Consider the following 15549-nt stretch of genomic DNA (forward strand, 5'->3'; position numbering starts at 1 on the left):
TGATGTTCCGGTTCATTCCAGAGCTGTTGAATTGGGCTGAGGTCAGGGCTCTGTGCGGGATTGTCTTCATACACAGGGGTACAGTCATGCTGTAACAGGAAAGGATCTTCCCTAAACTGTTGCTGCAACGTTTGAAGGATCTAATTCCCTTTATATAATTGGTTTATTAGCAATAGTTGTGGCTGAAACACATGAATTTAAAAATGAGAAGTAGTGTTCCAATTCTTTTGTCCATATAGTGTAAGTGAGGCTGTCCACAGTCAAGCAAGCTTTGTGTTTCTATGGACTAGGATTAAAGGTAAGTGGAGTCCTCTAGGCAAATGGTGAGTTTGCTATATTTCCTATAGACAGTATTACCCACAATGCACCAGTGTACAATTCTTATCACACCGGTTTACTTTAGCTAAAGGTGACACTGTGTTTTATTGAACTTGGCAGGACTATTACATTCACTTTCTACTGAGTGCAGTCAGACTAGTTCCAATTACACAACATGCCAAAAGTATGTATACACCGATCAGCCATAACATTAAAACCACCAGCTACACTTATTATATAGAAGCACTTTGTAGTTCTACAATTACTGACTGTAGTCCATCTGTTTCTCTACATGCTTTGTTATCCCCTTTTCACCCTGTTCTTCAATGGTCAGGACCCCCACAGAGCAGGTATTATTTAGGTGGTGGATGATTCTCAGCACTGCAGTGACACTGACATGGTGGTGGTGTGTTAGTGTGTGTTGTGCTGGTATGAGTGGATCAGACACAGCAGCGCTGCTGGAGTTTTTAAATACCGTGTCCACTCACTGTCCACTCTATTAGACACTCCTACCTAGTTGGTCCGCCTTGTAGATGTAGTCAGAGACGATCGCTCATCTATTGCTGCTGTTTGAGTCGGTCATCTTCTAGACCTTCATCAGCGGTCACAAAACGCTGCACACGGGGCGCTGTTGGCTGAATGTTTTGGTTGGTGGACTATTCTCAGTCCAGCAGTGACAGTGAGGTGTTTAAAAACTCCAGCAGCGCTGCTGTGTCTGATCCACTCGTACCAGCACAACACACACTAACACACCACCACCATGTCAGTGTCACTGCAGCGCTGAGAATGATCCACCACCTAAATAATACCTGCTCTGTGGTGGTCCTGTGGGGGTCCTGACCATTGAAGAACAGCATGAAAGGAGCTAACAAAGCATGCAGAGAAACAGATGGACTACAGTCAGTAATTGTAGAACTACAAAGTGCTTCTATATGGTAAGTGGAGCTGATAAAATAGACAGTGAGTGTAGAAACAAGGAGGTGGTTTTAATGTTATGGCTGATCTGTGTATGTAACTCAATAGCCTGGGTGGTGGTTTGACAAGTTTGATGAGTCTGTTGGCTTAACTACTGAGCTATCACTGCCCTTATCCCCTTTGAGCTTTGAAGTTTGCCCTGTCCACATACTTTGACCTAACAGGAGTATATGGATGTGGAATTGCCCCTGTGTGTGTATGTGTGTGTGTGTATGTGTGTGTGTGGTGGGTAGGGGGGGGTGTTTCGACATACTTTGACCCAACAGAAGTATAGGAAAGTTAGTGGTTGTAGTCACATGTGACCTACCAGGTCACTTCCTAAACACATGAGACTGTGCATGGGTGGCTCTAAATTGCCCCTGCGTGGGTGTGTGGTGGGTAGGGGGGGTGTTTTTCAGGAATAGGTGTATTTGTGATGAGTTGGCACCGGGTGAGCATGTGTTTCTGCCTCATTTCCAGGGTTTATGTGACACGTTTACTACAGATAAATGAATAAATAAATAAATGTGCTTCTTTTTTCTCCCCTCTTTACCTCGCAGTAAGGTTTATTATGCATCACATGTTGGGGACCTGGCCTGAAATCTGAACATGGAAAAACAAAGTGAGAACAAAATGCTTGTAGGTGTTCAGGACACTTGTGGTAATGCACAGAACATACTGTACTGGCTGGATTACAGGATCATACTGACATCTACTGGACAAACATGATGTTACAAACATGATGTTACAGACATTTCAGCTCCAGCAGGGATCATCTGGATATAAAACCAGACTAAAAATACTATCAGCTCCTACTGGATTCATAATTTATCAGAAAGTCAGATCTACTCATCTTAAAAGAAAAATAATTTCATATTAAAAGTTACAAAACATGAGCAATAAATATTTGGACGGTGGCGGCGCACCTACAGGTTCTCTGAGCAGGTTTTTGTTCTCCTTCATACGTTCACATTCACACGTCAGGTTTATTCAGTCAGATCGTGGGCTCAACGTTCTTCAGGAGGCTTGATGTGTCCTTCATCCTGTACAAGACAAAACAAGAAGAAACACATATCACACGATGTGAATTAATTAATTTATAATTCTTCTTTAACTATTAATCCAAGTTGCCTTCATCGAGAAATGTGTACCCTTAAACTCAACGTTTCCCTTAAACCCGTCGTGTATGCGACTGCTGCTTTGTTCAGCGCTCGGTCTGAGCGGTGCAATAAAACGTCATCAAAGTGTGAATATGAGACGAATCTGCATTTGTGTGGAATAAGCGTCAGATCCAGGGTTAAAGCTCCACGTGGATTGTCCTCCCTGTTTCACTTTTAAGCTTGTGTTACAGCTTGAGCTTCTGAGAAATTGTGAGAATCAGAATCAGCTTTTCAGAGAGTCTAAAACACTTCTGGTTAAAATTAATAATAATAATGTAACAATGTATTAAAAGAAAGAAAAAAACTAAACATCTCTTAATTGTAACTAATGATTTGTTCTCTCCACTAATTAAGAGGCATAAGAAAACAATAAAGAAGTAAAGGTACTGTTTTTAATTGTATTTCAGTGTTTTTTATATTTATTTACCTACCTACCTACCTACCTACCTACCTACCTACCTACCTACCTACCTACCTACCTACCTACCTACCTACCTACCTACCTACCTACCTACCTACCTACCTACCTACCTACCTACCTACCTACCTACCTACCTACCTACCTACCTACCTACCTACCATTTTCAGTATATAGGGGCGATGGCTAAGTGGGTAGCACTGTCACCTCACAGCAAGAAGGTCCGGGTCCTTTCTGTGTGACGTTTGCATGTTCTCCCCGTGTCTGCGTGGGTTTCCTCCGGGGGCTCCGGTTTCCTCCCACAGTCCAAAGACGTGCAAGTGAGGTGAACTGGAGATACTAAATTGTCCATGACTGTGTTTGATATAACCTTGTGTGAACTGATGAATCTTGTGTAATGAGTAACTACCGTTCCTGTCATGAATGTAAAGTGTAAAACATGACGTTAAAATCCTAATAAACAAACATCAAACATTTTCAGTGTGTTTATATTATATTTGTGTTATTTTCAGTGTTTAAGTGTCAAAAACAACCCCATTATTTTACATGAGCCTAAAATATTTGCAGTTCCACGGGACCATGGACGCATTAACAGGTTTCCCAAACATCCTTATGGGAAAAAATAAGTTCCACGGGCAAACACTGGATGCAAGACAGGAAAACCCGGACAGGACGCCAATTAATCACAGGGCTTTAGCAATAACCCCCCTATCCCCAATAAGACACTGCTGATCATGTCTGTGTAGAAGCCAGACTGGCTGATATCACTGCTGAGACTCGAACCCGGATGCACCGTCTTAGTGCAATGTTTATACACAGAGGGGCGACAGCAAATCTGATCAGCATACCAGACTGAGAGGGAAAGGATAGCTGATAGATCGGTGCCTTGTCCAGAGCGTTCCTGCATTGCACATAGTGTTTACTGGTGGAACCGGAACCTGTGCGACCCTGGCGAGGATAAAGCGATTTCAAAACAACTGACAAAGCACCGTAAGGTCATTTGAAAACCCTTGTATCAACAGCCAGTATGTGAAGATGAATATGTACAGCTTGGGGTATAAAACCTGGACCCCTGAGCAATACCAAAAGATGGATTTATACTTCAAAGGACGTTTTAAACCACTATTACAAAACCTGCTGCCAGACGATTGGTACAGAGGAGGATTCAAACTGGTTCAGGGGGTAACCTAATGAATGTTTGCTCCCTGCATACACTCTTTTTAGCAAAAACTACTAATTTGACCAGTGGTGCCTTGAATTTTGCATATAACTAAAGAAAGAAAGAGAGAAAATGCTCTAACGTGTAGAGTTTGGCCAGTAAGCGTCCACCGTCGCTGAGATCCAGGTTCGAATCTACACAGACTTGATTGGCTATGTCTGAGCGGGTGGTATAAGCACATATAAGCCATGCACCCAGTGTTTCCCATGGAGTGAAAACGAAAATGAAAATAAAATAAAATGAATGTCGAGTTGGTCGGTTCGTAAAGGTATTCATTTAACCACAAGGTGGCGCTGTTGGTATAAACCATTTAAACCTGTGAATCCTGTTTGGGATCCGAACTAAATCAGAACTGTACTTACATGCTGGCTATCCTCTCCAGTCTCTCCTTAATATTCTCCTAAAAGGTGACACGAAAAGAATCAGTAACTTTAAATAAATAAATAAAATAAAATACATTTTAAATAATGAAAACCAGCCTCTGCTTCATGCCATTTACAGGCAGACATACTACATTTTTACTACATCTTTAAGGCTCTGTCCACACAAATACAGTTTAGAAAATAATACATAAATAAATAAATAAATAAATACCCTTCACACCTAAGACATCCACATGAAAACTTATTCATTTGATCAGACGTGTGGTAATCAATAGGAAAAGTAAAGAAAGGAAACTTACCTCTGAAGATGATGGTACAAGTGTAATCGATGTGTCGTTGGGGCTCTTGCCCTCTAAAGATAAGAAAAGCAGAATTAGACTCATAATGTTAAATCTTTTTGTCAGAATTTTAATTTATTTATTTATGTTTTAGCAACCGGAGTGGATAAGATATCATTTTAAGTGGGTTGGTCCCTGATTATTGGTAGCAACACTATTCTGAACTATTCAGGTTAGTGAACACTGTGTGAGCACCGGGCCGGTCTGAATTGCTTAAGAGTTGATGAGAGTAAAGCAGTAGTATTATTAGCATTACTCACCTGTCCTTTCTGTGTGCTGGTTCTTCACTACTCTCACCTCACCTGCTCTTACTGGATCCTGCACAAATGGAATGATTTATTTATTAGGATTCCAATGTCATTGTTTTACACTTCGGTTACATTAATGACAGGACAGATAGTTACTGGTTACATTAATCCAACCTGTGCTTGGGTTAACGCCAGCCCGGTTTCTAGCAGCAGCACGCGGTTCTCCAGCTCCTGCCACACGCTGCGCTCTATACAGATGATCCCAGATGTGTTCTTCTCCAGTGCCTGCACTCTGGCATCCAGCATGTTCAGCTGCTGCTGCAGCCTGCACACACACTCCTGCAGACCTGCCTCCACTGCTCTCAGCACGCTCTCCGACACACACTCCTGCAGGAACACAGAGAGGTGTAATGGTGTTATAGACAGACAGACAAACAGTAAGACAGATGGATAGACAGACATAGATAGACACAGATAGACAGACAGACAGATGAATAGACATGTAAATAGATAGACAGACAGATAGATAGATACACAGACATAGATAGACATAGCTCGATAGATAGATAGATAGATAGATAGATAGATAGATAGATAGATAGATAGATAGATAGATAGATAGATAGATAGATAGATAGATAGATATGTAAATAGACAGACAGGTAGACAGGATAAACAGACAGAAAGATACATAGACAGACAGACAGACAGACAGATAGATAGAAAGACAGATATACTGTACATAGATAGACAGATATGCATAGACAGACATGCATATAGATATATAGATAAATATACAGGATAAATAGACAGACAGACAGATAAATAGACAGACAGACAGATAAACAGATAGATCGACAGACAGAAGATAGATCGACAGAGACAGACAGACAACTAGATAGATAGATAGATAGATAGATAGATAGATAGATAGATAGATAGATAGATAGATAGATAGATAGATAGATAGACAGGATAAAGACAGACAGACAGATAGATAGACATACAGGATAGATAGACAGACAAAAAAAAGGCAGGTGGGTAGATAGATAGATGAATGGACTGACAGACAGACACAGACAGACAGAATAAATAGACAGACAGTCAGACAGATTTTTAAAAAAAACCAGAAGACACACAGTTTGGCCCTACTGCTCAGTAGCTTCTTATGTAATTAGTCCAGGTTTCTGTTATTTTGTCCATCCAGCTCAGACTTAGTGTGAATGAATGAACATGTGCAAGATGATGATGAAACAGTAGTGATACAGATTCTCACCGGGTGAGCAGCAGGTTGTGGAGTGATGTGATCACGCTTCTGTTCCTCCTCGTCCTCATCTCGTTCATCCTGCTGCTGTGGTTCATCTGAGGAAAAGCTGAACTGCGCTGAAACCTGCGCTGAAACGCTGCTGCCCACGTGCCTCTCGACCAGCGACTTGCTCCGTACGACCTGCACACAGACGCAGTACCATTCCGGTTTCATTTAGAAAACATGGGGCTGGTAATACAGGGTTTATATCTGTAATATCTTCTGATAAATTCCCTTTTACAAAGAGGATTTATTTATTTATTTAGATGTTTTATGCCGTGCTTAAACCATGGTTATATTCACAACATGAAGGGTAGGTCATTTTTATATCAGTCAATAATCAAGAGTTGTTTTTATATGCCTTCTTTTAGACCAATTATTTTCAACAAATTAAAGATTGTTTCTACTTTGGCTTGGTTAAACATTTTTCTGATAGTCTTAGTTACTGCTATGCATTGTTTACAAAGTGGACGAGGTTAAATAACGTGCATTTAAGGTGACATCTGGTCAATATGGCCAAAAGTATGTGGTGCAGGTCGCATATTGCTGATGGGCTGCAGGATATAGACAAACATTTCTGAAAAACCTCAGTAAGTCTTTTTATTTACATGAAATGGGTATGTGACCCCTTTAGTAGATGAATGATAATGAATATAGAGGTTATATGTCCCTCTAAAAACTAGATAGATAGATAGATAGATAGATAGATAGATAGATAGATAGATAGATAGATAGATAGATAGATAGATAGATAGATAGGTAGGTAGGTAGGTAGGTAGGTAGGTAGGTAGGTAGGTAGGTAGGTAGGCAGGCAGGTAGGTAGGTAGGTAGGTAGGCAGGCAGATACAGTAGATAGATGCTTTATTTATCCAGAGGGAAATTATTGGTCTCCAGTAGTTTAAGAAGCAAAAAAAGAGAAACTACTATACTATACTAAGTAATAGGGTGTAGCGAATGTAAAACAACACACTATTTGAACAAAAGTATTGGGACAACTCCTAATTACTGAGTTCAGATATTTTAAACACACCCATTCCTATCAGATGTATAAAACCCACTATGTAAAATAAATTTAATGCCTCCAAATTTCTCACCATTTCCCGTTCCCCCAGTATGACTGTTCCCCATAAAGTTTGGTGTGGAGAGACTGTGTACAGCCCTGATCTTAACGCTGCCGAAACCCACTGGGATGATTTGGAACGCTGACTGGGAGCAAGGCCTTCTTGTTTAACTTGGGTGCCTGACCTTACAAGAGTTCTTTTGACTAAAAAGACATAAATTCCCACATTCACACTCCAAAATCTTGTGGGTTTTGGAATGGAGTGTCCAACAAGCTCCTTGTAAGGTATCTTGCGTTCTCATTGGCTGTTCGACATAGCACTCATTGCCAGTCGAGCAACTCAGATCCAGATATTTGACAAGCTAGATATCTCTCTTCGGTCGCCGAGCGCTCTATGTACACACATAGCGATTGAGAGCCGAGTTTTGATCGGAGAACGAACGCTGAGTTGCTCCTGAGCCGGCAAATCTAGCGCCGACCAGTCGCCAAGCGAACATCAGGGCAAAAATCGTGTAGTGTGAACCAGGCATAAGACATAGCCAGTCATGTCTGGTCTGTGTAGGTGCACGGATGACCAGTAGCAACAGAGTAGCCACTGGGAGGTGCACTTGTGGTTGGAGAAAGCCTTACTCTCTGTGTTGAGGCTCTCTGGGTCTCTTTGGGTGTTAAACGCTCCACAGTTTTGGAGTCACTGCGCGACAGCGTCCTCCGTCTCAACGGACTCACGACCTGCAAGCAAGTTCAAATTAAAATGAGCTAAACAATCAGTTTTGACAATTTCAACATAAAAGAAACATTAGAAACGTAAACCCTGCATCAGAAACCAGACCTTGGTGCCCTTCGTGAGCTGTCTGTGTTTGTCCAGCACGAGTCCGATGATATCACAGAGGAGACCCATCTTTCTCTCAGCGAATCCGAACTGCAGGAACTGCTGCTTGGTCAGCAGGGGTTTATAACTGAACAGATCACGCAGGACCTGAAACACACACACACACACACAGTGTATTTTATTTGCATTGTATGCCCTGTTCCCTTAAATCTACTCCTTTCCAAATATTTGTTTGTAACTCCGCTGCTCACACCACCCCCGTCCTGGCTGAGGAGAGCCGCACCTCATGTGGGGTGACCGTCCCAAAGAGAGCCGAACCTCATACAGTCAAGTTATGCCCTTTTGTGTGTCCTCCACCCCAGTCAGCACAGCTTAGACAGACAGACAGATGAAAATATAGATAGACAGATAGATAAAGAGATATACAGACAGACAGACAGACAGACAAATAGATAGATAGGTAGATAGATTAACAGATAGTTAATCAGACAGACAGGCAAACATAGACAAATAGCTAAATAGACAAACAGACAGATAATTAGATAATTAAATAGATAGACAGACAGACAGACAGATAAACAGGCGGACAGACAGATAGACAGATAGAGACAGCTAGACAGACATACAGCTAGATAGATAGACAGACAGATATACAGATAGACACAGATGCACAGACAGACAGATAGATAATTAGAATGAGATAGATAGACAGACAGACAGCTAGACAGACAGACAGGTAGATAGATAGACAGATGCACAGACAGACAGACACAGACAAAGATAATTAGAATGAGACAGATAGACAGACAGCTAGATAGATAAGATATATAGATAGACAGACAGATGCAGACAGAGACACAGATAGATAATTAAAATGAGATAGATAGACAGACAGACAGAGGCGGCACGGTGGCTAAGTGGGTAGCACTGTCGCCTCACAGCGAAAAGGTCCTGGGTTCGATCCCCGGGTGGGGTGGTCCAGGTCCTTTCTGTGCGGAGTTTGCATGTTCTCCCCGTGTCTGCGTGGGTTTCCTCCGGGTGCTCCGGTTTCCTCCCACAGTCCAAAAACATGCCACTAGGCTAATTGGAGACACTGAATTGTCCCATAGTTACCTAGCCGCTGGGATGCACTGACCAGTGCATTGTAGTGCCAGTCCCAAGCCTGGATAAATAGGGAGGGTTGTGTCAGGAAGGGCATCCGGCGTAAAAACTGTGCCAAATCCCCCTAAAAAGGGAAGAAGCCGGAAATGCCGACCCCGTAACCGAAAAACGGGACAAAAGGCTGAGGAACAAGAAGAAGATAGATAGACAGACAGACAGATAGAGACAGACAGATAAACAGACAGATAGATAGACAGACAGATAGATTAGAATGATAGACAGACAGATAGATAGACAGACAGACAAAGCCAGATAGATAATTAGATAGAAAGAAAGACAGACAGACAGACAGACAGACAGACAGGCAGGCAGATAGACAAACAGATAGATAGATAGACAAACAGACCAACAGAGAGAAGGATATACAGACAGATAGGCAGATAGGCAGACAGACAGACAGACAGGTAGGCAGATAGACAGACAGAACTGTTTGAAGTAATGCAGTGTAATGCTTGCAGTAATGAGGCGGTTTGGTTTTCTTTGTTGCCCTGGTGAGATTGCTAAGGCCTCTGGATAGAATTTGGAGGGTTAAAACCCCAATGGTGTCTCCAGGAATGTTCAAGGTCTCGTAAATCTGTAAGTCATCACAATTTTGGTGCAATGAAATGATCTCCTCTCTCAGCTTTTGTGAGCAGCTCCTTTGTTTTCAGCATGTCTGAATCTCTGGGTGGTTTTTATGTCACACATCACAGCTGAAGCAAATAAAGTTTATTAAATAAAGTTTATTAAATAAAGTTATTTAGTTCCAGCGGTTCAGTCATGCTGTAACCCAACAATTAGTTTGAACAATTTCAGTGCAAAGCTCCGTCTATAAGTGCATAAATACTGTCATGAATAGTGACATGTTTAGTCCACAACAATCCCAATAAGAAGCCGTGGGATCTGACTCGGCCTGGAAAACGATCTGCTTCAGCACGTGAGAGAAACGTATGACCGCATGGCTACGTGTCGTCATGAATTCAGACGCTCTGCAGTTACTGACTCACACAGCCACTCGTCAGGCTTCACTGGACTTCAGATCTGATGGATTGGACCGAAATGAAAAGCTCTGGCGTTTTTTTCATGTTTCCCTCGAGCCAAACAAAGAGAGCTTAGTCATCACCTGGCACAGGGAGGCGGTGGACTGGCCAGCAGGGAGTTGGAGCGGATGCTCTGGTTTTGGTAATCTGGTGCGGCTTTATTATTGATGACAAAGCAAGACTGAATACAGATCTACAATCTAAATACGAATGTATGTATATATATAAAACTATAACAATTAAAAAGTCTCATTAAACGGAAAGCTGATGGAACACAGGGGTAAACACGCCTCTGTCCCAACTGTTTTAGAATGTGTCACAGGCATCAAGTTCCAAATTTGTTTACATTTACAAAATACATTTACATTTTCAGCATTTAGCAGACGCTTTTATCCAAAGCGACTTACAGTACTGTTACAGTATACAGTCTGGGCAACTGAGGGTTAAGGGCCTTGCTCAAGGGCCCAACAGCAGCAACCGAGCAGTGGTGGGGCTTGAACCAGCAACCTTTGGATTACTAGTCCTGTGCCTTAACCACTAGGCTACGGCTAGTATCAAAGTGAAACATAGGGCTGCCTACCTGATCAGCTGCCTCAGCAGAGAGGATTCTAATAAGACATGGAGCTCATGAGGCAGATTATTTAGACGCACTACTTAGACAAAGATTACATCAATTACATCACACAGTTAGCCTCGGGCCGCTCAAACCTACGGGCAGATGTACCGAAAATGGTTAAACTGTCCCTGACGAGCACGAATTTACAAATAAACGACACTTGTGGGGCGTTTAGGTGGCACAGAGGTAAAACACATGCTGGAACCAGAGCTGGGATCTCAAATACATCGTATCGAGCCTCGGCTCTGCCTGCCGGCACATGAACAACGATTGGCCTGTTGTTCAGATATGGGCGGGATTAAGCCGGATGGGGTCTCTCTCTCATAAGTGATGCAATTACGACCCCTGCTGGCCGATTGAGGCGCCTGCACAGAGACGGGAAAAGAGTGCTGTCAGGGTGTGTCTCTCCGTACACAGTGCTGAGCTGCACTGCACTCGTCAAAGCGTAGGTGATGAGATGCATACGGCATGCTGCCCACGTGTCGGAGGGGGCGTGGGTTAGCTTCGTTCTCCTCAATCAGAGCGGGGATCGGCATTGGTGGAGAGGAAGCATGACGCAATCGGGCAATTGGACACGCAAAAAACGTCAGGAGAAAAAGGGGAGAAAATGCATATGCATAAGAAAATATTAAATAAATAAAAATTAAAAATCAACTAGAATTTATTTACATTTGAAAAGAACTCCGTTAGTCAGATGCTCCGTCGTTATTCAGTCAGATTATCACTCAGAATTAAGGCGCCTCAGTAGAAGCATTTTAATGGATCTAAGAATTTAGACACGCCCTCTTCTCGGGAGTGTAGGAAGAGCGCTAGGTTTTCAGACAGACCCCATGAATCATTTATAAGAACAGCAGTCTGAAGTTAATCTCGAATGTTCTGCACATGACACTTCAGGACCACAATCTATTCAGACTGGTGTCCAGTACAGTGTGAACGTAGCCTAAAGGTCACATGACCACATGACCCCCACAGGCTGCTGAGACTACTACACATGAAGCGACGTACACACCTTGTAAACGGATTCGACGAAGCTCAGGTCGTTCCTCCCCGTGAGCTCAACGCTGTGCTCCACCAAGTGTTCGGCTACAGTCGAGGAGAAGGAGGTGAGGGTGTAGCTCACTATAGGTAAACAAGAGGATGGATCACCTTTAGCCAACCTAAACACAGCAGGGAAACATTCAACAGACATGATTCGTACATTAAATACGGGTATAAAAGGGACAGATGGTTTTAATACTGACCTGCACTGATTTAAAGTGAAAAATATCTAAAAAAAACATTTGTCAGTCTCTGCTGTCCTGCTATGCAGCATATTAGCCAAAATTAAGAATTATGTCACGGTGCACATGACAAATAATGCAGATTTAGGAGTGTGTCTGTAAGAATTTGTGCCAATTCAGCCAAAAAACATGTATGAGGCAGAGATGGGGACTCGAGTCTGTAAGTCGCACACACAGCGGACTCGTTTCAAATGACTCGGACTCGACTCGTGACTCGCAAAAAATGACAGCAACATTAGTTACGTGTGACAATTATATATATATATATATATTTATATTTATGATCCGACATCATTCTGATCGTGTCATTTTATGCTCTCTAATAATAATAATAATAACGCTCCGGCCGTCTTAAACCGCAACACACGCAATGTGTAAATGTTCCAGCCAGCTTCCGGTGTAGTGATGAAGCGTGGATGGTGGAATACCCTACGTAGTGCACTTCACAGTAACAGATAATGTGAATGGAACGCTCCTACAGAATTGGCGCTAATGGTTGTAAGAACCATTACAACCAATCAGAGCTTCTGATTGTAATTGTTAGTAAGAAATGCTGTAATTTGCAGCGTCACACAGATGACGTGGTAATGAAACGCTCGATCGGCTTTCTAACGACTTCCTGTTTTACTTCACAACCGGGAAAAGGTTGGAGGTTTTTAATTATAAGCACATTTACAAAATAACGGATTCTATTCCTAATGGGACACACAATTATAAATGTAACAGCATCTGGAAGAACAGAAGCTAAGGTAAGCAGTGGTTATGATTTTTTGCTGTGTTTTGGCCGCTGTGCCGTGATTTGCAATGAAAACAAAACATCAGTTGAAGCTTTTATCTGGAACCTAGGAAAGTAAAGGCACGAAGTAAAACGGCTAAATACACTCGCTAATCTGTTATTGTTTTTTATCTGAACTGAAATTTGTTTATTTCTACGCTACATTTCCAATATATGTTTTGTGTAGATTATATTGACTCATGACTTGACTCGGACTCTAGCCTAAAGACTCGTGACTCGACTCGGACTCGTATTTTGTGACTTGTGAACATCTCTGATATGAGGTTAGGAACTGAAGTGGGACAGGAAGGCCTGGCTCACAATCAATGATGTAATTCATCCCAAAAGTATAGACACCCATTCATTCTAAAGTTTTTGGCTACCCCTCCCCCCCTTCCCAAGACATAGCCAATCATGTCTGTGTAGGTGCCCAGCTGGCATCTCAACAGTAATGAGCTTGTGTATTCAAATGCAGTGCCACCCCATTTTATTTCTAAATAAACACACTGACATTATGCACACACGACATCTGATTTTACATTTTTTGTAACACAAAGTCGCACGTTAACTGTTATGCATAAATCAGACGCTCATACCCTTGATAGTCGACATCATTAAGATATTTTACAGATCGGAGCGATGCTTGCAGCTTCCGGAGACTTCCCTTCACATCCCCTGTAGCCATCTCTACTGAACCTGCACAAAACATTTAAGCACAATCACAATCAAAATCAAAACCTTTAAAACCCGTTTAATAACACCAACACATGAATCGGCGTTCGTTAAGATTTGGGGCGGCACGGTGGCTCAGTGGGTAGCACCGTCGCCTCACAGCAAGGAGGTCCTGGGTTCGATCCCTAGGCGAGGTGGCCCGGGTCCCTTCTGTGTGGAGTCCAAAGTCCAAAGACGTGCAAGTGAAGTTAATTAGAGATACTAAATTGTCCATGACTGTGTTTGATATTAAACTTGAACTGATGAACCTTGTGTAATGAGTGACTACCTGTCCTATCATGAATGTGACCAAAGTGTGTAAAACATGACATTAAAATCCTAATACATAGGGTCATTCTTAGTTATCAGTTATCACATCCTTAAAATAAAAAATTTTAGGTTTCCATTATTTTGTCCCTGACCTGTATGTGTATGTGATAGGTGAACCTGTACAGCAGTTTAACTGTAAGATAGGACGGCACGGGTGGCTAAGTGGGTAGCACTGTCGCCTCACAGCGAGAAGGTCCTGGGTTCGATTCCCAGGTGGAGCACTATGGGTCCTTTCTGTGTGGAGTTTGCATGTTCTCCACGTGTCTGTGTGGGTTTCCTCCGGGGGCTCCGGTTTCCTCCCACAGTCCAAAAACGTGCAAATGAGGTTAATTAGAGTCACAAAATTGTCCATGACTGTGTTTGATATTAAACTTGAACGGATGAACCTTGTGTAAGCAGTGAATGTCTGTCCTAATCACGATACTGTTATAATAATATGAAAATCTAGGGTTTCCGTTATTTTGTCCCTGTACTGTGTGTGCTAGATGAACCTGTACAGAAGTTTAACTGTAAGATAACTGCTAATTGTTTAGAGATTAGATGTGTAAACCATGAATGTATATAATTTATAAATCTAAATGATTATTTGAACTGCTTTAATAAAGCAGATAAATTATTATTATTATTATTAGAACCTTCAGGAAACACTGAAGCTGAACGTCACTAACGAACAAACCCGCTCACACAGGAAACTACTCAGATAAGCAACACATATTTCATTTCTGCACATTTTCTTTGTGTTTCTTTGTGTTAAATTAATAACATAATACATTTGAATAATTTTACCTTCCCAGAGTTGCACAATGTGCCCAGAATTGTTTTATTATTACGTTTAAAACTTCCCTCGTCAAGCATATCCAATTCACTTGGCTGCGGACACATCCCAAATTACTCAGCGCTCCCTGTACCGTGATCTAGAAAGCGTAGGAAAGTAATATATTTTAAACCCTATCTAGTGCACTCTGCTTCTACAGGAAAGGATTTGTATTACAGCCCGGATGTGTTGCCATAGCGTTTAGTGGCGTATTTCAGAAAGTCTTCCATTTCACATCGGCACATTCACTACAGATACAGAAACAGTAATCATCAATAAAACACCAAACAAATGACTAAAGTAAAATAATATACATGTAAAGAATAAAATACACTATTCAAATTTAATTAAACTACAATTAAACTCATACATTTTAAAATATATTAAAAAAAATTAACTAATTAACAAAAGAAAATGTAGCTAATTAAAAAGAAGAAAAGAAAAAAGAAGAAACCTTTTAAAAGAGTTTTATTTATTTATTTTGGGTTTTCAAAACAATGTAACTACGTTAACTTAAATACATGTTGTGTTTTTAAATGTTTACACCATGTATGCATTTTCACATGAATTGATAGATAGATAGATAGATAGATAGATAGATAGATAGATA

At 41.5% G+C, this 15549-nt stretch overlaps 1 protein-coding gene across 2 annotated transcripts; it reads right to left on the reverse strand.

The window, feature by feature from the left end:
- Nucleotides 1–1818: 1818 nt before the first annotated feature.
- cep44 (centrosomal protein 44) lies at nucleotides 1819–14990 on the reverse strand. Of its 2 annotated transcripts, XM_062994759.1 has the most exons (11): nucleotides 14912–14990; nucleotides 13681–13780; nucleotides 12039–12186; nucleotides 8234–8380; nucleotides 8035–8133; nucleotides 6315–6485; nucleotides 5213–5425; nucleotides 5051–5108; nucleotides 4752–4804; nucleotides 4432–4469; nucleotides 1819–2315 (listed from the first exon to the last, which is right to left on the reverse strand). In XM_062994759.1, exons 2-11 carry the CDS (start codon nucleotides 13767–13769, stop codon nucleotides 2267–2269), a joined length of 1065 nt encoding a protein of 354 aa, XP_062850829.1. In that variant the 5' UTR covers nucleotides 13770–13780; nucleotides 14912–14990; the 3' UTR covers nucleotides 1819–2266. The 2 variants fall into 2 exon arrangements, with proteins under 2 accessions (XP_062850829.1, XP_062850830.1); XM_062994760.1 differs by lacking the exon at nucleotides 14912–14990 and having other exon boundaries at nucleotides 12039–12148; nucleotides 13681–13769.
- Nucleotides 14991–15549: the final 559 nt, after the last annotated feature.

Source organism: Trichomycterus rosablanca, chromosome 5 (assembly GCF_030014385.1).
Source record: "Trichomycterus rosablanca isolate fTriRos1 chromosome 5, fTriRos1.hap1, whole genome shotgun sequence".
Lineage (NCBI taxonomy): Eukaryota > Metazoa > Chordata > Actinopteri > Siluriformes > Trichomycteridae > Trichomycterus > Trichomycterus rosablanca.

Coding starts and splice junctions, on each gene's coding strand:
- cep44 (XM_062994759.1), bottom strand. CDS start 13,769: ATGGCTACAGGGGATGTGAAGGGAAGTCTCCGGAAGCTGCAAGCATCG. Junction 5,109..5,212: donor TGGCGTTAACCCAAGCACAG/GTTGGATTAATG, acceptor CCATTTGTGCAG/GATCCAGTAAGAGCAGGTGA. Junction 4,470..4,751: donor TTGTACCATCATCTTCAGAG/GTAAGTTTCCTT, acceptor GTCACCTTTTAG/GAGAATATTAAGGAGAGACT.